The 25,134-nt window shown below is 36.5% G+C and overlaps 1 protein-coding gene across 2 annotated transcripts in view; it reads right to left on the bottom strand.

The window, feature by feature from the left end:
- Positions 1-9,276: 9,276 nt before the first annotated feature.
- Positions 9,277-25,134, bottom strand: part of CENPI (centromere protein I) — an 80,057-nt gene continuing 64,199 nt past the window's right edge. For both annotated transcript variants that reach the window (XM_027053797.2, XM_015081736.3), the window contains exons 19-21: positions 24,837-25,055; positions 11,021-11,062; positions 9,277-10,318 (exon numbers count right to left, since the gene is read on the bottom strand). In XM_027053797.2, the coding sequence (XP_026909598.1) occupies positions 10,184-10,318; positions 11,021-11,062; positions 24,837-25,055 (396 nt within the window). In that variant the 3' untranslated portion in view covers positions 9,277-10,183. The remainder of the gene's footprint in view (positions 10,319-11,020; positions 11,063-24,836; positions 25,056-25,134) is intronic.

Here is a 25,134-nt window from a genome sequence, read left to right as displayed (position 1 = left end):
GATGTAAATCTTCATGACCTTGGTTTGGGCAACAATTTCTTAGACATGACATCAAAAGACAAGCAATCATGGGCGTGTGGGTAGCTCAGTCAGTTAAGTGTCCATCTCTTGATTTCGGCTCAGGTCATGATCTCGTAGTCATGAGATCAAGCCCCGCATTGGGCTTGGTGCTGGGCATGAAGCCTACTTAAATTTCTCTCTCCCTCTCCCTCTCCCCCTGCCCCTCCCCCATCTCTCTCCCTCAAAAAAAAAAATACAAGTAACCAACGAAAAAAATAGATTGGACTTCATCAAAGTTGAAAAATTGTGTGTACGAAGGGCACTATCAAGAAAGTGTAAAGGCAACGAAACATTTGCAAATCATATATTTGATAAGCATCTTGTATTCAGAATATATAAAGAAGTCTTCCAACTCTACAACAAAAAAGACCAACTACCCAATTTTTAAACATGGGCAAAGGACTCAAATAGGCATTTCTCCAAAAGATACAAAATGGCCAACAAGACACAAAAAGAAGCTCAACATCATTAGTCATTAGGTGAATGAATATCAAAAGCCACAATGAGATACCACTTCACACCCACTAGCATGGATGTAATTTTTTAACACTGAAAAATAATAGGGATGCCTGGGTGGCGCTAGTCAGTTAAGTGTCTGACTCTTGGTTTTGGCTCAGGTCATGATCTTGTGGTTCATGGGTTCAAGCCCTGTGTCAGGCTCTGCACTGGCAGCATGGAGCCTGCTTGGGATTCTCTCTCTCTCTCTTTCTCTCTCTCTCTCTCTCAAAATAAATAAATAAATAAAACTAAACAAAAATGAAAAACGTTAGTGATTATGTGGAAAAAATGAAACCCTCATACATTACTGATGGGAATGTAAAATGGTGAAGACTCTTTGGGAAACAGTTTTGCAGTTCTTCAATAAGTTAAACGTAGAATTACCATATGACTCTGTAATTCTATTCCTAGTTATATACCCCAAAGAACTGAAACACAGGTGTTCAAATAAAAATTTGAATGTTCATAGCAGCACTATTCACAACAGCCAAAGGTGAAAACAACCTAAATGTCCATCAACTCATAAATGGATAACAAAAGATGGTATATCCATACAATAGAATATTATTCAGCCATAAAAAGTAATGAAGTACTGATACATATTGCATAATGTTGAAACCATTAAGCTAAGTGAAAGAAACCAGACCCAAAAGGCCACGTATTGTATGATTACATGAAATATCCAGCATATGCAAATCCATAGAAAGAGACACAGATTGGTGATTGCCTGGGGCTGGGAGAAGAGGGGAAAATGAGGAGCAACTGCTTAACAAGTACATTTGGAAGGGGTGATGAAAAAGTTCAGGAACTAGATATTGGTGATGGTTGTATAACATTGCAAATGTATTTGTTGCCACTGAATTGTACACTTCAAAATGGATAATCCTAGATTTTGTAGTAATAACATGGAATTCTAAACATGATTAAGATTTTTTATACAGAGTATATTAGAAACTGGGTTAACTTTTTGAAATAAGCCTAATTTTTACAAAAAGATGCTCAACATCACTCGTCATAAGGGAAATACAAATCAAAACCATGATAAGATACCACCTCACACCTGTCAGAATGGCTAAAATTTACAACACAAGAAAAAACAGATGTTGGAAAAACATATGTGGAAAAACGGGAAACCCTCTTACACTGTTGGTGGGAATGCACACTGGTGCAGCCACTCTGGAAAAAATTAAAAATAGAACTACCCTACAACCCAGCAATTGCACTACTAGGTATTTGTCCAAAGGATACAAAAATACAGATTCAAAGGGGTACATGCACCGTGATGTTTATAGCAGCACTATCAACAATAGCCAAACTATGGAGAGAACCCAAATGTCTACCAACTGATGAATGGATAAAGAAGTGGTATCTATATCTATATCTATATCTATATCTATATATACACATACACACACACATACACACATATACACAAAGGAATATTACTCAGCCATAAAGAAGAATGAAATCTTGCCATTTGCAACAATATGGATGGAACTAGAGTGTATTCTGCTAAGCAAAATAAGTCAGAGAAAGACAAATACCACATTATTTCACTCATATGTGAAATTTAAGAATCACCTGAAATCAAATATATACAATTATCCACCTAAAAACGTGAGATAGCTCCCCAATTTTATGTAAAATACCATTCACTGGGACACCTGGGACTTCCTGGTTCATAGACAGTCATCTTATAACTTTACTTGATGAAAGAGGCAAGGGAGTCCTCCAGGGCTTCTTTTTACAAGGGCACTTAACTCATTCATAATGGTTCTACCCTCATGACCTAATCACCTCCTAAAAGTCCCACCTCCAAATATCACATTAGGTTTCAACATATGAATTTGAAAGAGGGGGGCACAAACTTTCAGTGTATATACACCCCATTATCTGCCTCCCTTTCCCCATCAGCCCTATAGTCAACCACATTACTTTCTGTCTTTATAAACATTTGCCTATTTTGGACATTTTCATGTAAACAGAACCATACAATATGTGCTCTTTTGTGAGTGTCATGTTTCACTTCACATAAGTTTTTGAGTTTTTTTTCCATAGTATAATATATATCACTTCTTCGATCCTTTTTTTGTTTTGTTTTGTTTTGCTTTGTTTTTGGCCAAACACTATTCCATTATATGGAGATAGTGGGTTTTATTTATTCACTCATCAGTTGGACATTTGGGTTGATTCTTTTGGCTATTATAAATAATGCTGTTATGAACATTTGTGCACAAATTTTTATGGGGACATGTTTTCATTTCTTTTGGGTTATATACTCAGGAGTGGAATTACTCATACAGTATCTCTGTTAAAAATTTTGAGGAACTGCCAAATTGTATTTCAGAGTGGCTATACTATTTATAGTTTAGTCAGCAATGTATGAGTCTTTTAATTTTTCCACATACTCACTTGTTCTTTTATTATAGCCATCCTAATGGTTATAAAGTGGTACCTCATTGTGGTTTTGATTGAATTTACCTAATGACTTTTAATGTTCTTATTATCCATTCACAGACTTTTCTGGGGAGAAATATCTCTCTGGATCTCTTGCCCATTTTTTAATTGAGTTGTCTTTTTACTATTGACTTACAAGAGTATACTCTAGATACAAGACACTTCTCAGATACATGATTTGCAAATTTTTTCTTCCATTCTGTGCATTTTCTGTTCACTTTCTTGGTGGTCTCATTTGAAGCACAAAGTTTCTAATTTTGATGAAGTTCATGATTTTTTTCTTTTACTGTTTGTGCTTTTGTTATCTCAAGGTCATTAAGATTTACAGTTTTTATCTAGTTTTACAGTTTTAGATGTTACATTTAGGTTTTTGATCCATTTGAGTTAATTTTTGTATATGATGTGATATAGGGGTCCAACCAGATGGTTTTGCATGGGGATATCCAATTGTCCCAGCACCACTTTCTGAAAAGACTATTCTTTCCCCATTGACTGTCTTGTCATACTTGTTGGAAATCAAACTGACCTTACTTGAATGAGTTTATTTCTGGACTCTCAATTCTGTCCCATTCTTCTATGTGTATCCTTATGCTAGTATAATACTGTCTTGATTAGTGTAGCCTTGTAGCAAACTCTGAAATAGAGAAGTGTGAGGACTCCAACTTTGCTCTTTTTCAGGGTTATTTTGGTCATTCATGGCCTATTTCCATTTGAATTTTAGAATCACCTTGTCCGTTTCTGCAAAAATGCCAGCCAGGGTTTTAATCGGGCTTGCATTGAAACTAGATCAGTTTGGGGAGTATTGCCATCTTAACAATATTCAGTCTTCTGATCTATAAACATGGAATATCTTTGCATTTATTAGATGTATTCTTACTTTAAACCGTTTTGATAAGGTGTATAGCACTGATGTTAAACCAATCTTACATGACTGGCATATATCCCAGTTGGGGAGTATAATCCCTTGTATATTGCTGGACTTGATTTGCTAGTATTTCCCTGAGCTTGAATGTATAGACTGTTTTCATCAAATTTGGTGTATTATCAGCCATTATTTATTAAAATATTTTTCTATCCCTTTGTCTCCTCCTCTGCTATACCCATTATGAGTGTGTTTGTGTGCTTAATGATGTACCACATTTCTCTAAGTTTCTGTTCATTTTTCTTCATTCAAGTCCATGATTTCCATTTGGAGTGCGTGTGTATGCATTCTATCCCTTACAGATATTTTCCTTTGGATGTCATTATCATCATATATTCCTTTTAATTATTTTAAACATGGTTGAAGTTCCTTTAAGTAGGCTCTATGCCCAATGTGGGGCTTGAACTCATGACCCTTAGATAGAGTCGCACTTTCTACTGGGCCAGCCAGGCGTCTCAAACATGGTTGAAGTTTTTTAGACATATTTATAATGGCTGCTTTGAAGTCCTTGTCCACCAAGTCCAGCATCTGATGCTTTCAAAGGAAATTTCTATTTTTCCTGTGGATGGGTCACATGTTCCTATCTCTTTGCCCCTTATAACAGTTTAGATAATATACTGTAGCAGCTCTGGATACTGATTGTCCTTGTTCTGGGGCTTATTGCTGCTGTTTAGTAACTTGGCTAGACTAATTCTGTGAAGTCTGTTTCTCCACAGTATGCAGCCTTTACTTTTCCTGTTTGGATTTTTTCTTGCCTTTATCTCTAAACCTGGCATCCTAAGGGTCATCCCTGGGTCATTACAGTTTAGCAGTCAGTTACTGATTGACCAGAATTGTGTTTAAGTTCCTGAGCCAGTAAGGTTTTCATTTTTTGCTGTGTGATCTGTGTGGCTTGGAGACTGCTTTCACATTATAGGAAGTTTACAAGTTTGTTCCACTGAGGACTAATAGCAAAGCAGTTTCCTCTCCAGTTGCTGCTGAGAGAGTGTGGCCTTAGGTATCAGCACATTATTCTATATCAGGCCTCCTTTGCTGTCTCTTTCTGATCTCCCTGTTAAACTTCAGATCTGCTTCCACTGGTATTACACCATGCTTTTGCTCTCTGGTAACTGTTACCTGATTTTTATTTTGAACAATTCCTTGGAGGCATATATTGCTCCACTATCCAAATAAAGTCAGACCCCTCAGACAGGGCCAGGATGTTGCCAATCTTTGTGGTTTTCTCTTACCTCTCCATGGCAGAACCTCTGTATTATAGACCAGTATCTGGGACTGATGGGAGTTGCCATTTGGTTTCTAAGTGCTAGAACACCTCTTCTGAAACAAATTTGGGAGAGGGAATGGGTGTAGCCTTTACCACAAATGTTATAGCCTCCCTACTACTATTACTGAATCCTGTATGTTTTGAATAAATTGTTCTCAATTTGTTGTAAATCCTTTTATTATTCTCCAGAGACTTTTAATGATTGTCTTTGCTAATTGTGACCAATTAGACAGATACTCCTCTGGGAAGATATCACAGTTCGTGGGTTTGGGCCCTGCGTCGGGCTCTGCTGACAGCTCAGAGCGTGGAACCTGCTTTGGATTCTGTGTCTCCCTCTCTCTCTTCCCCTCCCGTGTTCATGTTCTGTCTCTCTCTCAGAAATAAATAAACATTAAAAAAAATTTTAAATGTAGTCTTGTTCCATATCATGTGATATTAACTGTGTTATTGTATCCAGGGCTGGAATACTCACACATGACCAGGATATTAAACTCTTGAATAAATGCTTATTCATAGTTTCAGCACTTTTTCCAGAAAGGGTCAGGCAACCTGTGTTCACCCACAATGTAGAGTATAACAAAATGCATATTACTTCAATATGCTACTACCTTCTGTGACAGTCTTCAATTGCATTCTGTAAGTTATACTTTGATTACATACACTTCAAAGGTAAGAAAAACTTTGTATCTTTTTCCCCCTTTATGGCTTTCAATGAAATTTCACAGGTTTTCTATCATTTTATATGCCAAATCTTTGAAAGACATACATTAGAGTCTAAATTTTGCCAAAGAGGGAATCAAGATGCAAAGTACTTAAGTGACTTCCAAGGTCATACAATTCATTAATGATAAACGTAAAACTAGAAGCAATGAAAGGATTCCTCAATATCCAGCCTTCATCTCTGTGCACCAAATCTAGTTAGATAAGCTAAGATTCCTCCTAGAAAGATAAAAAAAAAAAATTGCTCTTCTGATACATAACTAAAAGTAGACTTTAGGGCACCTGGGTGGCTCAGTTAAGCATCCAACTTCGGCTCAGGTCAGGATCTCACAGTTCCTGGGTTCGAGCCCCACATCAGGCTCTGTGCTTACAGCTCAGAGCCTGGAGCCTGTTTCAGATTCTGTGTCTCCCTCTCTCTCTCTGCCCCTCCCCTACTTGTGCTCTCTCTCTCTCAAAAATAAATAAATAAACATTAAAATAAATAAATAAATAAATGTTAACTTTAATTCACATGTACTTATTATGCTTCTGGGGAAGACATCCTTTTCTGGTATTATAAATATAAAGCATTGATGATTCAGATCAAAAATATATTCTGTTAAACATTGTTGGCCATTGTTGCTATAACATTATTTCTCACAATTCTGGAGGCTGAAAGTCCAAGATCAGGGTGCTATAACATGGACAGGTCTGGTCCTCTTTCTAGCTTGTACATGGCTACCTTCTTGCTGTATCTTCACAAGGGGGAGAGAAAAATCGGTATCTCCCTTGTTTCTTTTTTTTTTTTTTTTTTGAGAGAGAGAAAGCACACGAGTCAGGGAGAGGGAGGGAGGGAGAGAGAGAGAGAGAGAGAGAGAGAGAGAGAGAGAGAGAGAGAGAGAATCTTAAGCAGGTTCTACACTTACTGCAGAGCCTGACGTAGGGCTTGATCCCATGGCCGTAGGAACATTACCTGAGCCAAAATGGAGAATCAGACGCTCAACCAACAGAGCCACCCAGGTCCCCTTCTTGTCTCTTCTTATAAAAGTACTAATCTCATTGATGAGGACTCCACTCTCATGACCTAATTACCTCCCAAAGGGTCCACCTCCAAATACAATCATGCTAGAGGTAAGGGCTTCAATGTCTGAATTTGGGGGAAAAAACATTCAGTCCATAGCATCCATCTTTATCAAAAATAGAATTCTTATGTGACAAAAATATAGGCTTTCTATAATAAAAAATTAAGTAAAAAGTTACATCAATTGAAAAGAGATGGTAAAAGTATAATATCAATTTTAGAGAATATTTTTTCTTATTTCTAGTAAACCATTGTGTGACATAAAATGTATCTGATTTAGAGAGAATGTCTGCTATGTTAACAGAAATTATGTGAGATACCATAGACTTATCTAAACTTTTCTTTCCAGGTCATCCTCAAGACCAAGAGGAAGAAGTTATGATAAAAAGAAAAATAAAATGTTAGAAATCTAACAGAAATTTAGTATTGAACATTATTAAGTCAATATTTATAACATCAACAATGTTATATAAATACTAGGTAAATAAAATTATTGTTATTTTTGTACAATTGGGATAATAAACCAAATTTTCTATTTTTCTCTTCTAGACAACTTTTGCACTAAAGCAAAATATTCTTATTTAAATCTTATTTTTGTCATGAACATTCTTCAAAAAAGAGTTTTTAAATAACTAGATTTGGCTTATTTGCACATCCATTTATATAATCTTAAGTGGGTTAAAAAAATTGATCAAGAGAATAATATGGACTAAAAAGATCCCCAGGGAATCCTTACTGAACAAAAAGACAAACATAAAGGAAAATAGTTTTTTTCCTGGGTCAAAAACTTAGGTTTAGAAATTTCTTCCATGACTGGAAGACTGTTAGGGGTTAAATTTTAGGAAAAATAATCAAATCCCTTCTCACAATTGAAAGTTCCACATGACCTTAAAGACAAAAATATCATGTCCTGAGTAACAATATGGAAAGTTATTTAGAACACAAACTTAAAAACAAAGAGAACTCTCTAAATGAGAAAGAGTATCTATTGGGGATGCTATCACATTTACTTCAAAGTGGCTAAAACTTTTTTACCTGGGTATATAGGCAATATTCCACACCAATAAATACTCCTTCTTGTTTGACACACTTTTTTCACTTGGCTTCCAGTCTCCTGACTTTTCTTTAGCCACCAGTGGGTCTTTCTGTCATTTGCTGGTTCCTCCTTTTCTCTTCTACTTTTTAATGTTGGCATATACCATAGGGCTCAGTCCTATGCTGTCTTTATCTGCTCTTTTCTAGCTGCACTAAATGATCTTATATGATGTCATGTCTATTCACTAATGACACCAAAATTAAGTCTACCAGTCCCAACTTGTACCCTGAATTCTAGACTTGGGATATCCAACTGCCTACTCCATCTTCAACCTAACATGGCCAAAACAGAACTTCTGATTGAGCACTCCTCCAAATCTGTTCCTCCTCCAGTATGCCACATCTCTGCAACCCAGAATTCACCCAGTTGCTCAGTCAAAAACCTAAGAGTCACCCTTTTCTTCTCTCTTTCCCTCTCATATCCAAGCTAACAGCAGATCCTATCTTCTCTACCTTTAAAGTAGAGCCTAAATCCAATACCTAACCATCTCCCCATCATCTACCATACTAGTCTAAGACTCTTTCCTGGAACTCTAATAACTTAACCGGTCTCTCTGCTTTAACCCTTAATTCTCTTCAGTCTAACTAACCTTCAAACAACAGCTCCCATACAGGTAAGCCAAAGTATATCACTCTGCTCTCAATCCTTCTAATGACTTCTTACTGTATACCACATTATTAGGGCCTTTATGAACTACTCGATGGTTTCTTTCCTATGTCATTCCTTACTATTCTTCTCCTTTAATTACTATGTTGTAACCTGACTGGTCTCTCTGCTAGCTCTCAAAAGTATGCCAACTAAGTTAACATTTTTAAGCCCTTCACAACTTGCCTTTGACTCTGCCCAGAATGCTCTTCCCCCAAATATTCACATGGCCCATATACTTATTTCATTAGGGCTTCTGCATAAGTCACCTCCTCCAATAGGCCTTAGTCCCTAACCACCTTATCTAAAGTAGCAACCCTCTAAATATTCTCTCCCTATTCCTTGTTTCTTCTTTATAGCACCTCATGTTATATTTCTGTTTACATTTTTATTGTCTGCCTTCTCCAAAAGGACGTAGTAAATTTCACAAAAGCAGTACTTTGTATTGGTCACAGCTATACAACCAGCACACAAAAGAATATCTGCCACATAGTAAACTAGATAAATATGTACTGAACCCCAAAAATGAATGAATGGGATTCGAGTCTGAGCACTACCCAATAATATAGTTTTATTTTGCTTTAGAGGAAAAACAAAAGCCACAAGAATGTGCCCTTAAAACCAAAAGTAAACTCAGCTTAATTTCTCTCAAATGACATGAATTTTATTAAAAGGAGAAGAGTTACTCAGTAGCAGTGAATTTTAATTTTCAGCAAAATATTCTAGCTATGATAAAATTTTTTAAAAGCTTCAGAATGATCCCCCAAAATAAAGTCACGGTTTATTTAAATGAGCCTGAACATGTAAAAATGGGACATGTAACATATACATATATACACATACACAAAATAGTACAGTTTTATGAAATCAAAGTGGAATAAATGGGAACATTTTAGATTATCCCACAATCCTCTCCCCTTCCTTCTCTCATCAAATTGCTACCAGTGAAGGCCCAGGAAGCTACCAATTAGCTAGAGCTGGCTTTAAGCATTAGAAATGTATCCTGTTAACTTGATGCTGACATTGTTGTTCACAATAAGGAAAATGGCAATATCCCCAGAGGTTTCAGAAGCGGCAGGGCTTTTTGCACGAGTATGTCTGTGGCTTAACTGCCACTATATGTTATCTGCTCTCTTCCACTGATGCAACTTAGAGTCCACAAGAATGTGAAAAATTCCACCACCTAATAGATGAATCTCTTTATGTACAATCTGGTGGAAGGCTGAGCCTGATGATGAAGTCAGTTTTCACTAGTGGGCTAAAGAATCTAGATCTTGAAAAATAAATTTAGCCACACTGAGGCTCTCCTGAGCCATGCACAGAAGGCCAGTCCAAGTGTTCCGAGGATGGCAGTCTGTTGGTGAACAGATTATGGCAACTCAAGTTGAGCCACTTGGCCTCTCTAGCAACAAGGAAAAGAATTTAGTCCGGTATGGTCAGTTTGTTTCAGTCAAAACTCATTTAATGTTGATGATGTGGTTTATGCTCTCTGGTCAGGGGGGTAGAAGAACGATGAATACTACTCCTTATGAAAAGTTTCAAGCCTTGTAACCCCTCTGAAAATAAATAGTCCAAATACCAGTTCCATTTCTTTCCCTGCAGGCACAAAAAGGGGAAAATTACTTATCAAATATTTACTAGGCTTATTCTCTACCTCCTGATCTTTGCCTAGGAAAAGTTCCCAATGTCCTGAATGCACATACCAAGAGTTAGCTCAGAGGAGCCAGGTTTATAACTGGAACTCAGGCACTAAGTAATATTCAAACCAGAAAGTACCCATAATTTAAGGGCTAAACATTCCTTTTATTATACTGGCAAAAAAATTTTTAGCTGTTCAACTGAACAAGTACTATGAAATGGAAATGGGTCATCATTCGCACATTCTAGAAATTTAACATTTAAAATAGCTAACATGGGAGCAGACATTATGTTACTGCCTACATTAAATATGTACACAACAGAGTTTCTGTAACAATGAGACAACTATGTTAGGTTATGTTGAATCAGCCTCATTACAGTCACACTTTGAATACATGCAACTGTATTATAAAATGAGAAAATGCACAGATACAACAGCAAGAGTCAAACTATGAATAGCTGTATCTTAGAGAAGACTGTATAGGGTATGCGACAATAAATGCACATCAAAGTCACTGGAATGAATTCAGAAGGCAAACACTTCACTTTGACTTTGTGGAGGCAGCAGGATTAAGGTTGGGAGAAAAGTGAAGGTATAAATTTTTTGATGAAATGAAACTGTAGTAAATCCCTGAACATGATGAATATAAATTTATTTACCCGAACAGAGCTCATGTTTACTCTCCTTTCTTCTGGCCATTCCTTAAAAAACAAAAGCAAAAAAGAAGTGGGGAGATATGAGGATGGAAATATTTGGTTAGTAAAAATTACTAGAAAATTAAGATAGCTCTTCATTGTCTGATTCATTTGCTACATTTTATTCCTGCTATCGCTTTTGGATTCCTTTTGAATAAACACTCACAATAGCCTTCGATATTGCTCCCTAGAGCACACACAGAAGGAAAATAAGATCACAGTGAAGAAAGTATACATCATTTTGCTAATTTATGGCCTCAAATATGTACTCAGTCACTGGGGTGAAGATGAAAGATGTTAGAGAAGGCTTCTTCTGAGGTATAGGACACCCGAACAGAGTCCTGAAGGATGAGAAGGAAGTCTGGTGAGGCAGTCTCTGTACACAGTAGATTCTGTACACAGAAACTGTGATTCTTTATGAAAACTCAGATCTAGGTGATCTCATTTATTTCCTATCTTTAACTATCACCCACTATACTTCAATGAAAAGTCATTAATTCTAAAACAAACATTTTTATATATTACTAAGAAAAAACTATGCCTATTAAACTATATATAACACAACGTCTTCTAACACTTAAAATTTAAAAAATTTTTATTTTATAATGATTGAGTTTTAGATGTAGGCAGATTTTGATCATATATCCTTTTTATAAACATGAAATGATAAATATAAACAAAATTAAGTAGGGAAAGTATTCAGAGTCCTTCTCTTCTGATTTTTCTACTCAAGAGCTGTAGATAACTATGTTTTTTTCCCCACACAATATCATCTTCTGTGCCAGAGTGTTGGCAATGGAACATTTCTTATAAGAACTAAAAGATACTGGTACTGGGATCCCAATTACATAAACCTAACCTACTTTTGGCACCTGCTTCTAAGAAAGTCCACAACATGTATGGTTTACTTCTTCCCTCCCCTCTTCCTCCAGGACATTTGGTTTTTGGGGCTTAAAAGAGTGTTCCAATATTTCCTGAAAGTTTTTTCCCCAAGCTTCTGACAACCATCCCACAAGGTCTGATTTTGGCAACCCCCCGGGGCACACTCAAAAACAGCAAATGATGGGGCACCTGGGTGGCTCAGTAGGTTGAGTATCTGACTTCGGCTGAGGTCATGAACTCGCGGTTTGTGGGTTCGAGTCCCATGTCAGACTCTGTGCTGACAGCTCAGAGCCTGGAGCTTACTTCCGATTCTGTCTCCCTCTCTCTCTCTGCTCCTCCACCCTCGCACTGTCTCTCTCTCTCTCAAAAATAAATAAACATTTAAAAAAATATAAAAAAAAAAAACAGCAAATGACAACTATATCTTGATTGCTGCCTGGCTGACACTGATGACAAGACTCATCCTGATCTCTAAGAAGTTCAAAAGTGAAAAAAATGTGTTTTTACCGATTAAATATACTCTAAATTCCATGCTGATGAATTCCATATTTATATCTCTAGTTCCAACTTCTCTCTTGTGCTGCAAGTCCAGCTACAAACTGCCTACTTACACTTCTCTTAGATATCTAACAGGTATCTCAAACCTAAGTAGGTCAAAACAGAACTTGAGTCTCAACTTGCCCTCCCCCAAAACCAAAATAACTTCTCCTATTCTTTCATCAGTATTCCTGTTATTAATAAGTGGAACCAACATCAACCCAGTTGCTCAAGTAAAAAAACTCAAAAGTCCTCTTCTTTTCCTCATTCCCACTTCCAATAAAATCATCAAGTCCTGCCTGTTCTACCTCTGCAATATATCTCAAACCAGTCCACTTCTATCCATCTCCACTACCACCACATATATACAAATCTCTATTGCTATCTCCTGTATAGACTCCACCAACAGCCTCCTAATTGGTGCCCCTGCAGCCACTTAGGCCTCCTCTTATAACTCTGTCCTCCACCAAAAAGCCAAAGTGATGTCTATTAAACATAAACTCAGACCATACTACAACCCTGCTTTAAAATTTTTTAATTGTTTCCCATGACACTCCTAACAGACTCATAAGAGAGATAGCCCCTGAATCTCTGCCACCTTATTTCATTCCATTTTCCCTCTTTTCCTTAAGCTCTAAGCCAAACTGGCCTTCCTTTTTCCCTTGAACCTCTTGAGCCATTGTGCCATTCCCACTGCCTAGAATGCTCTTCTTCCAGCTATTCTTAGGCTGGCTTATTCTCATCTTTTAGAAGAAATCTCAGACCAAATACCACCTTCTCAAAAAGCCTTCCTTAAACACCCATTCCTCACAACTCCCCAGTCACTTTCTCTCACCCCACCCTGTTTATGTTCTTCATAGCATTTCTCAAAATTTATAATTATGTTTATTTACTCATTACTTGTTTATTGTTTGTTCTCATTAGAATATAAACTCCATTTGGGCAGAGATATTGGTATTTGTCTCCATAGGCACTATACTCCCAGTGTGAGAAGCACAATAAACACAAAATAAATATTTGTTGAATGAATAAAGAAACAACGATTGATTCAAAGGTAATTATGATAATAAAATGTAGAGCTTCAGAACTGCCTGAAATGAAGGCTCTACAAATGGTGAAAATATTTTGACTCATTAAGTGAACAGAGCTCTTTGACACTGAGAACTGATTGGTCAAATTATATTTACTAAATTATCTCTAAAAAGCTGACTAATTTGAAACATTAACAATGTTAAAATTCAGTAAAATCAAAATGTCAGAATCAAATCATACTATCATGGTATCAGAGGTTATTTTTACCATCTCAAAGGTAAGATACTTAGATAATGAAAGTTAGTTGGTGACAAGGGCTCAAAAAGGCGCTCTTTTTAAAACAAAAATTGACATTAAAGCCTAGTACTTTCAGAACCATATAGAAACATTACCAGTTTAAAAACTGGCAGTTTCAGGGGCGCCTGGGTGGCTCAGTCGGTTGAGTGTCCGACTTCAGCTCAGGTCATGATCTCGCAGTCTGTGAGTTCCAGCCCCGCGACAGGCTCTGTGCTGACAGCTCAGAGCCTGGAGCCTGCTTCAGATTCTGTGTCTCCCTCTCTCTCTGCCCCTCCCCCACTCATGCTCTGTCTCTCTTTGTCTCAGAAATAAATAAACATGAAAAAAATTTTTTAAAAAACTGGCAGTTTCACATTTTGCCAAATGTGCTCTATGCCACTAGAATTTAAATCTTCTAGTCAGAACCAACCTTCCTTAATAAACATTTTAAAAACTGTTTTCTGCTTTAAAAGAATGTATCAATTCCTGAGCTTTCAAAATGAGTTTGCTCACCTATGTTCTAGTTGATAATATTTACTACTTTAGAGACTGAATTTTATAACACATACGGTCTAGAAGAAAAAATTATTTGACTTATGAAAATCATTTCTACTTTATCTATGGTTTATTACATGCTTTGCCAAATAAGAACTGGGTGCAACATTATTGACTGGGTATGGAGAAACCAACAACCATTCATGGTTAGCAGTAATGTAAATCTGTATGAATTCTACTGAAATGAATTTAACAACACCCAACAAAATTAAAAAGACATAACCTTTGAGAACAATTCCACTTGAGAGCAATTTTATCCAGACACACTTGTATATGTATGAAATGATGTATATGGTTTAAGAATATTCATTAGAGGGACACCTGGGTGGCTTAGTCAGTTAAGCATCTGACTCTTGGTTTCAGCTCAGGTCATGATCTCACAGTTCATGGGTTCAAGCCCCACATCAGGCCCTGTGCTGACAGTGTGGAGCCTGCTTGGGATTCTCTCTCTCTCCCTCTCTCTCTGCCCCTCCCACAGTCAATCTCTCTCTCTCTCAAAAATAAATTTTAAAAATTAAAAAAAGAATGTTCATTAGAGTATAATTTCAAAACAGAACTAGAAACAACTTAAGTGCTCAACTTACAACTTACATGCTTAACTTTAATATAGATTCATATGATGGAATACTATGGAGACAACAAAAAGAATGAGGCAGCCCTTTGCATACAAAAATGAAACAAAGCCAAGATATTGAGTCAAAAATTCAAGAGGCCGTAGATATCGTATATAATGTTGTAAAAGATCATTTACACAGAAATATACAATATATCTCTAGAAGGATATTCAAGAAATTGAATGTGGGTGCTTTATGATAAAAAGTGTCCATATGGAGTTTCACTCCCAGGAGAAGATCATGACTTCTATGGACACACTCCCCAGAAAATGAGAAAATTTGGCAAAGACCATTTTAAAAAACCCAGCACTTATAGTATCTGGAAATTGTCCTAAGGGTATATTAATGTACAAATATAACAATATTTATTCAAGAAAATCTACTAAAATTCTGTAAGAACAGCAAGTGTCTGGGGCATGTGACCTGATCTTTCCTATGTGAGTGTGGCTGAAAGGTCAGGGCTATAAATACCTACATTAAGAATGAAGGAGGGGCACCTGGGTGGCTCAGTCAATTAAGTGTCTGACTTCAGCTTAGGCCATGATCTCTCGCAGTTTGTGGGATCCAGCCCCACACTGGGCTCTGCACTGGCTGTGTGGAACCTGCTTGGGATTCTCTCCCTCCCTCTCTCTCTGCTCCTCCTCCACTTGCACTCTCTCTCTCTCAAAATAAATAAACTTAAAAAAAAGAATGAAGGAAGATTTCAATTCAATAATCTAAACTACTGCCTTAAAAAACTAGAAACAGGAAGGCAAACTAAACTCAAAGCAAAAAGAAATTACAGGTGACCCTTGAATACAGGGGGTTAGGAGTGCCAACCCTGGCACAGTCAAAAACTCTGTGTATAACTTTGACTCCCCAAAAACTTAACTACTAATAGTATACTGTTGACCTGAAGTCTTACCAATAACATGTCAATTAACACATATTTTATACACATTATATATTGTATTCTTACAATAGAGTAAGCTAGAGAAAAAATGTTGTTAAGAAAACCATCAGGAAAATACATTTACAGTACTGTACTGTTATTGAAAAAAAAGGGGGTGCCTGGGTGGCTCAGCTGAACCAAACTCTTGGTTTCAGCTCAGGTCATGATCTCACGGTCGTGGGTTGGAGTGGGCTCTGTGTTCACAGAGCAGAACCTGCTTTGGATCTTCTGTCTCCCTCTCTCTGCCTCTCCCCCACTCAGGTTCTCTCTCTCTCAAGAATAAATAAATGTTAGATTTTTTTAATTAAAAAAAGAAAAAAAGAGAAAGAAAAAAATTCTGCATTTAAGTGGACCCATAGGAGTCTCAGACTTCCTAATTCCAAAACTTACTCCAAAGTTACAGTAATTAAAACAGTATGGTACTGGCATGAAGACAGACCTATATACCAGTGGAACAGAACAGAGAGCTGAGAAATAAACCCTCATGTAGAATATGGTCAAATTATCTTTGAAAAAGGTTTCAAAATCATTTAAAGGGGAAAGAACAGTCTCTCCAACAAATAGTGCTGGGAAAACCAGATATACACAAGCAGAAGAATAGAGGTGACCACTTACTTTATACCATATACAATAATTAATTCAAAATGAATTATAAACCTACACATAAGACTTAAAACTATAAAATCCCTAGAAGAAGACATATGAGGAAAGCTTTATGACAATGGATTATGCAATGATGTCTTGGATATGACACTGAAAGTACAGGCAACAAAAGCAAAAACAGAAAAAAAGGCAAATGGGGCTACCTTAAACTTGAAAACTTCTATATATTAACAGGCACAATTAAAAGAATGAAAAGGCAACCTATAGAATGGGGAGATATTTTGTAAATCATTTATCTGATAAGGGGTAAATATCCAGATTTTTAATTTTTATTACCTTTTTTAAAAGTTTATTTATTTTGAGAAAGACAGCATGTGATATGAGTGGGGGCAGGGGCAGAGAGAGAGAGAATGAGAATCCCAAGCAAGCTCCATGCTGTCAGTGCAGAGCCTGACACAGAGCTCAATATCACAGGCCATGAGATCATGACCTGAGCTGAGATCAAGAGCCAGATGTTTAACCAACTGAGCCACTCAGGCACCCCCAGACTTTTTATATAAAGAACTCATACAACTCAACAACAAAAAAATAAATAACTTGATTTGAAAAAATGGGCAAGGGACTTGAATAGACATTCCTCCAAAGAAGATATACAGATGACCAATGAACACAGGAAAAGATGCTCTACATACTAATCATTAGGGAAATGAGAATCAAAACCACAATGAGGTACCACTTCACATTCATAGGATGGCTATTAAAGAAAAAAGGGAAAATAAGAAGTGTTGGTGAGGACATGGAGAAATTGGAACCCATGTGCCCTGCTGGTATGAATATAAAATTAATATGGAAACACCTACGGAAAACACAGTGTTTCTTCAAAAAAATATAAATAGAATTACCATATGATCCAGCAATTCCACTTCTGGCTATATACCCAAAAGAACTGAAAGCAAGGACTTGAACATACAATTTTATAGCCATGTTCATAGCAGCATTATTTTCAAGAGCCAAAAGTGGAAAGTAATCCAAATATCCATCAAAGAGCAAACAGACATGGGTGGATCTAGAGTGTATTATGCTAAATTAAATAACTCAGACTGAGAAAAACAAATACCATATTTCACTCATATTGAATCTAAAAAACTAAACAAATGAACAAACAAACAAACAAAAAGCAGAATTAGACCTATAAATACAGAGAACTGATGGCTGCCAGAAGGAAGGGGGAGTATGAGGGATAAGCAAAATGAGTGGTGGGGAGTGGGATATACAGGCTTCCAGTTATCAAATGAATTAAGTCATGGAAATAAAATTATATGGTGACACATGGTAGCAACACTTGTGATGAGCATAGCATAATGTATAGAAAGACTGAATCACTATGTTGTACAACTGAAACTAATGTAACATTTTGTAAACTGTAACCTGCTTCAGATTCTGTCTCTCTCTCTCTCTCTCTCTCTTTCTCTGCACCTCTCATGCTCATGCCCTGTCTCTCAATAATAAATAAATGTTAAAAAATTTTTAAAGGAAAAGAAGTCTTTTCAACAAATGGTGTTAGGAAAACTGAAGCGCCACATGCCAAAAAATAGAGTTAGATACCTATATCACATCCTATGCAAAAATTAACACAATTTTTTAATCTAAAAAAAATCACAATTTTTAATCTAAAAAATCTAAATATAAGAGCTAAAATTATAAAACTCATACACAAAACATGGGAATAAATTCATGATCTTGGGTTAGGCAGTGATTTCTGAGCTATGACATCAAAAGCACAAACAATACACTAACGCCAATTATCCAAAAAGGAAATTAAGAAAATCCTATTTATAATAGTTTTCAAAAGAATGAAATATTTAGGAATAAACTTAACCAAAGGATATGAAAGACTTATACACTGAGAAACTATAAAACACCAATATAAGAAATGAAAATATATGTAAAAATGTTTGAAAGACATCCTGTGTTCACGGATTCTGAGAATATTGGTAAAATATACATACTAGCCAAAGTAACATACAGATTCAAAGATTCAATGCAATCCCTACCAAAATCCTAATGGCATTCTTTACAGAAAGAAAAAAAAAACTATGAAATTCATAGAGAACTATAAAAGACCCTGAATAGTCAAAAGAATTTTCAGCAAGAATAACAAAGCTAGAGAAATCATACTTCCTGATTTCAAAATATATAGCAAAGCCTCAGTAATCAAAACAATATGGTACTTGTATAAAAACAGACACAAACCAATGGAACAGAACAGAGCTCAGAAATTACAAGGGTGCCAAGAATACACACTTGGGAAAGGAGAGTCTCTCCAATAAATGGTGCTGGGAAAACTGGGTATCCATATGCAAAAGAATGAAATTGGACCCCTACCTTACACCACTTACAAAAACAAACTCAAAATGGATGAAAGACCTAAATGTAAGACAGGACAACATCAAAATCCTAGAGGAAAAAACTGGCAAAAACCTCTTTGACCTTGGCTGCAGCAACTTCTTGCTCAACACGTCTCCAGCAGTGAGGAAAACCAAAGCAAAAACGAACTACTGGGACTTCATCAAAATAAAAACCTTCTGCACAGCGAAGGAAACAATCAGTAAAACTAAACGGCAAGTGACAGAATGGGAGAAGATATTTACAAATGACCTATCAGATAAAGGGTTAGTGTCCAAAATTTATAAAGAATTTACTCAACTCAACACCCAAAAAACAAATAAGCCAGTGAAGAAATGGGCAAAAAACATGAATAGACACTTCTCCAAAGACATCCAGATGACCAACCGACACATGAAAAAATGCTCAACATCACTCATCATCAGGGAAATACAAATCAAAACCACAATGAGATACCACCTCACACCTGTCAGAATGGCTAACATTAACAACTGAGGCAACAACAGATGTTGGCGAGGATGTAGAGAAAGAGGATCTGTTGCACTGCTGGTGGGAATGCAAACTGGTGCGGCCACTCTGGAAAACAGTATAGAAATTCCTCAAAAAATTGAAAATAGAACTAGCCTACGACCCAGCAATTGCACCACTAGGTATTTATCCAAGGGATACGTAAGCTGTTTCAAAGGGGCACATGCACCCCAATGTTTATAGCAGCACTATCAACAATAGCCAAAGTATGGAAAGAGCCCAAATGTCCATCAATGGATGAATGGATAAAGAAGATATGGTATATATACAGATAAAGAAGATGTGGTATATATATACAATGGAGTATTACCTGGCAATCAAAAAGAATGAAATCTCGCCATTTGCACCTACATGGATGGAACTAGAGGGTATTATGCTAAGCAAAATTAGCCAGTCACAGAAAGACAAATATCATATGACTTCACTCATATGAGGACTTTAAGATACAAAACAGATGAGCATAAGGGAAGGGAAGCAAAAATAATATAAAAACAGGGAGGGGGACAAAACATGAGACTCTTAAATATAGAGAACAGAGGGTTGCTGGAGGGGTTGTGCGGGGGGGGGATTGGCTAAATGGGAAAGGGAGGGGCTTAAGGAATCTACTCCTGAAATCATTGTGGCACCATGTGCTAACTAACTTGGGTATAAATTTAAAAAAACAAATAAATTATAGAAAGAAAAATGAAAAATTAAAAAATCTATAAAAAATTTTTAATTAAAAAAAGGAAGAAATCCTGCCATTTATGACAACATGGATAAACCTGAAGGAAATTATGCTAGGTGAAATAAGCTAAACACAGAAGGACAAATATTACATGGTACCACTTATATGGTGAATCTAAAATAATCAAACTTGGGACACCCGGGGGGCTCAGTTGGCTGAGCATCCAACTTCGGATCAGGTCATGATCTCTCTGCTGCCAGTGTGGAGCCCGCTTCAGATGCTCAGTTTCCCTTTCTCTCTCTGCACCTCCCCCACTCGTGCTCACTCTCTCTCAAAAATAAACATATAAATAAATAAACAAACATACTCCTAGAAATTGAGAGCAGAATGGTGGTTGACAGGTGCTGGGGAGACAAGGACATACAAAGTCATTTTTCAAAAGCACAAATGATAAAGGAAAAAAATTCATAAATTAAAAGTTCAACAAAATTAAAAACTTTTGTCCTTCAAAAGATAGCAACAATGAAAAGACAACTCACAGAATAGAAAACTTTTATAAATCATTTCTCTGATAAGTAATCTAGAATATAGAAATGATTCTCAATGAGTCGATAACAATAAAACAAATACATTAAAAATAAACTAATTTATTTTTTATTTTTCTAAATGTTCATTTATCTTTGAGAGAGAGAGACAGAGCACAAGTGGGGGAGGGGCAGAGAAAGAGGGAAACCCAGAATCTGAAGCACGCTCCAGGCTCTGAGCTGTCAGCACAGTGACCTTTGCAGGGCTCGAACCCACAGACCGGGAGATCATGACCTAAGCCGAAGTTACACGTTTAACTGACTGAGCCACCCAGGCGCCCCCAGAATAAACTAATTTAAAGTAAAAGTAAACCAAAAAATGGTCTGACTCTTGATTTTGGCTTAGGTCATGATCTCATGGTTCTTGAGTTCGAGCCCTGCATCTCGCTCTCTGCTGTCAGCACAGATCCCGCTGCACATCATCTGTCCCCCTCTCTCTCTGCCCTTCACTTGCTCATTCTCTCTTTCTCTCAAAATAAATAAACTTTAAAAAATGGGCAAAAGGTCTGAACAGACCTTTTGCCAAAGAAAATATATAATGGGCAATGGGCAATAAGCACATAAAAAGGTGCTGAACATAAAGAGCTATCAGGGAAATAAAAACTGAAACCACAATATGGTACTGTATCACACCCTCTAGGATGGCTAGAATAAAAAAAAGAATAACAAGTCTTGGGGAAGATATGGGGAAAACAGAACCCTCACACACTGTTGGTACAAATGCAAAATGGTACAGCTACTTTCAAAAACAGTCTGGAAGTTCCTCCAATAATTAAACATGGATTATACCATATAATCCAGCGTTCCCACCTCTAAGTATATCCCCAAGAGAAATGAAAACATGTTCACACAAAACCTTGTATACAAATCCTTATAGAAACATCATTCACAATAGCTAAAAAGTGGAAATAACCCCAAAGTCCATCAACTAATGGATAAGCAAAATGAAATATATCTGCCCCAAAAATATATTATCTGGCAATAAAAACAAATGAAATACTGATACATGCTATGCCATAGATAAACCTTGAAAACATTATGCTAAGTAAAAGAAACCAGTCACAAAATAACATATATTTTATGAGTTTATTTTTATGAAATTCCAGAATAAGTGAATCTACATAGATATAAAAATAGATTAGTATTTGCCTAGAATGGGGGCAGGGAATGGGGAGACAGAAGTGACAGCTAAGGGGTGTAGATTTTCTTTCCAGGATAATAAAAATATTATAAAATATATTGTCATGAAGGCAAAGCTCTGTGAATAATCTAAAAGCCATTGAACTGTATACTTTAAATGTGTGGATTATACTGTATTTGAATTATATCTTAATAAAGCTGTTTTAAAAAGCCTAATTTTTTTAAAGTGCCCTATCTTTTAGAGGTATATAATGAAGTATTTACAGCAAAATTGTATAACATTTGGTATTTGCTTCAAAGTAACTGGGTGGAGTGAGAGGGTTAAAACCGGTTGGGAGTAGAGACTGAACTGGGTGATGGGTATGTGGGGATTTATTTTACTATTCTCTCTACTTGTGTATGTTTGAAATTTACAACATGAAAAAAGTTTTGTAAAAAAAAGTAACAAAGACCTAATGCTATGGTAAGGAATGCCAAAATCTATGGAAAGGTAAGCCAGTATCTAGAACGTGAGAAGCCAGATGGGTAAACCTCATTCTCAAAATCGCTCTTGGCTTTTCTTCCACAGCTTCAAAGGGCAAAGGTAACTAAAGTCAAAGCACAGGTTCTGCCAAAGTAGGAAGTCTTATAACCCAAGCCCCAATTTAAACTAGAGACCCAAAAGGCTATACCTTCAAGTTAAGAGTTTATCAGAAGTAAATTCGCCTTCTCAAAGGCTGGTCTATCCACCTATGATCAAGGGAACCTTAGGCATAGTACTTGGATTAGCGTAGTCCCAGACAAAGAGCACTCCTAGGTATCTATGGAAGTAAATGAAAGTTCTCTCTACAGGAAGATCTCACTCTAATCTGATTCCTTCTACAGATAATATTCCAGGTATCCAGCACATGGCCAAAGATAACCAGACACACAAAGAAATTAAGCAATATGAGGAAGAAGCAGCAGAAAAAGGAGGCAAGCAGTACACACAAACACTTCTGATACTGGAATTATCAGACAGATTATAAAACAATGTTTACTAAGTTAAAGAAAGGAAACACTGAATGGTTAAAACAAGAAGCAATAAAAATGGCTACCTAAAGACAAAGAAGAAAGAAGAAGAAGGAGACAAGGATGGAAGAGACATTTCTACAGTTTAGATTTGGAACTAGGTAAATGTTTTACATATTCTATGTTAAAAGTAACCTCTAAAGCATGAAAAGAAACTGAAACAAATATACCTAAATGTATATAAAATACAGTACATGCTCTGTACAGTTTTAGTAGGATTTAGTCCAGAAGCAAAAAGAACTAAAATTATTTCAAATTTCATCCAGTAGTCTCACTATTAATAGTAATATAAATGCTATGAATTTGAAACAAGTTTATATATATATATAAATCAGACAAATTATTATGAAGATGAGAAAAACAGAAAGAGAAGAACGAATATCAGAAAATCACTAAACTATACACCTCTGAAATCCCTCTATGTACTTAAAAATATAATTTTAATTCAAATACTGAAATCATTCAATATGTTTCTGAAGGCCTACATACTAATTTTTTCACCATCTGGTCCTTGACTACACTTCAAAACCTCATATCCTATAATGCTACAGTCTAAACTAGTGGTTCTCAACCCTGGTTGTATATCACAACAATTATATTAAAAAAGCAGATTCTGGATGTCACCACATTGTTATTAGATCAGAATCTCAGGGTGGGAGCATCAAGGATGTATACTTTAGAAAAGCACCCTGGGTACTTCTTCTCAGTTAAGGGAGAATCCCTGCTCAAGCCCTACAATTCTACTTAAGTTCCCCAAACGTGGTAAGCTCTAAAAGAGGGGTCAGCAAACCACGACCCAGGTCTCACATCCAACCCAATGCCTGTTTCTGTAAATAAATTTTCATTAGAACACAAATCAGCCCGTTTGTTTACCTACTGTCTATTGCTACTTTCATGCTACAATGACAAGGCTGAGTAGTCTTGATTGAGACAACATGGCCTGCAAAGCCTAAAATATTTACAATCTGGGCCTCTAATGGAAAAAGTCTACTGACCCCTTATCTATCTTTGCATTTTTCTTCAAATACTTCTCCATCTTGGCAAGATCATGCTCATCACTCAAAGCTCTGACTGGCACCATTTCTGTAAAGCCTGAACTGGGTTAGTACCCCTGTATATTTTTTTCAATGTCCTCTGTACTTTCCCTATATTACTCATCATTCTTTATTCTAAGATGTCTATTTAATGACCACCACCCTATCTAGACCGCAAACACTGAGGACAACACCCAGATGTGTCTTGTTTACCACATTGCCTGATTCATTACATGCATATATTAAGCATTTATTCAATAAATATCTCCCCCCTCCTGTACATTTCTTTTCCATCTTATTAGATTTCTCAGTGTTCCAATCTGTTAAGGGAATTCTGAATTTAGATTCTATCAGTGTATCTGTAATCCCATCATATTGTGTCATTTACACATTTGATATGCACACCATTTGAATTCCTCAAGTCACTGATAGTGGTGAAAATGACAAGGTGAAAATGATAAAGTCCTAAGAAGACTGGACCCCCTCCCTGCCAGCACAGTGACAGCCATCAAATCAGCAGTCTTTAGTGTAGCCTACATTTTCCATCTTGTCTAGAAGGATTTTATGAGAGTTTCCACTTCTTCACAGCCATTTCTTACCTGGTACCATCTCTACCCAAGTAGAACTGAACTAACAATCACTCCCCCATCTTTCTCACAACGGTACCTTTTTCTCATTTCACCTCACTATATTGTAATAATGTTTACAAGTCTGTCTTTGCCACAGCCCAAGCCTGGAGGATAATCCTCCTTGGGAGGATAGAAACTTACTTAAATTAACTTTGAACCTCCAGAACCTAGCACAATGTCCAAAAATCGAGCTGACACCAAAAAAGGAATGAATGAACACGTCTTACAATTCAGACACAATTTATTGCATTTCCTATTTCTGCCATTATAGCACTCCTATATAAAATCTAAAAATCCTTTAAACGTCCTTACCTGGAGCAGAAAGGAAACTGTATAACTCAATAGAGCTGGGTGATGAACTAAATTTAAACTGCTTTTATACTCTGCTACTCCAGCTTTTTCTATGACTTCATGGTCAATATACAATCCTTTCTGGAAAGGTTTGGATGTCCACAGGCAACCAACCATCACTGTCAAATAGTGATTAAATTCTTTATAGGTCTTGGTGCTGAAATTGAACTCTGATTTTGTCTGTTGGGAAAGAAAAGAAATATTCTCATTATAATCTTTTCTTCCTTTCCTTCTTATTCCCAATAGATCATATATATCC

The sequence above is a fragment of the Acinonyx jubatus genome, chromosome X, assembly GCF_027475565.1.
Source record: "Acinonyx jubatus isolate Ajub_Pintada_27869175 chromosome X, VMU_Ajub_asm_v1.0, whole genome shotgun sequence".
Classification (NCBI taxonomy): Eukaryota; Metazoa; Chordata; class Mammalia; order Carnivora; family Felidae; genus Acinonyx; species Acinonyx jubatus.
Note: the sequence above shows the minus strand (reverse complement) of the source record. Positions and strands in the feature narration are given on the sequence as shown.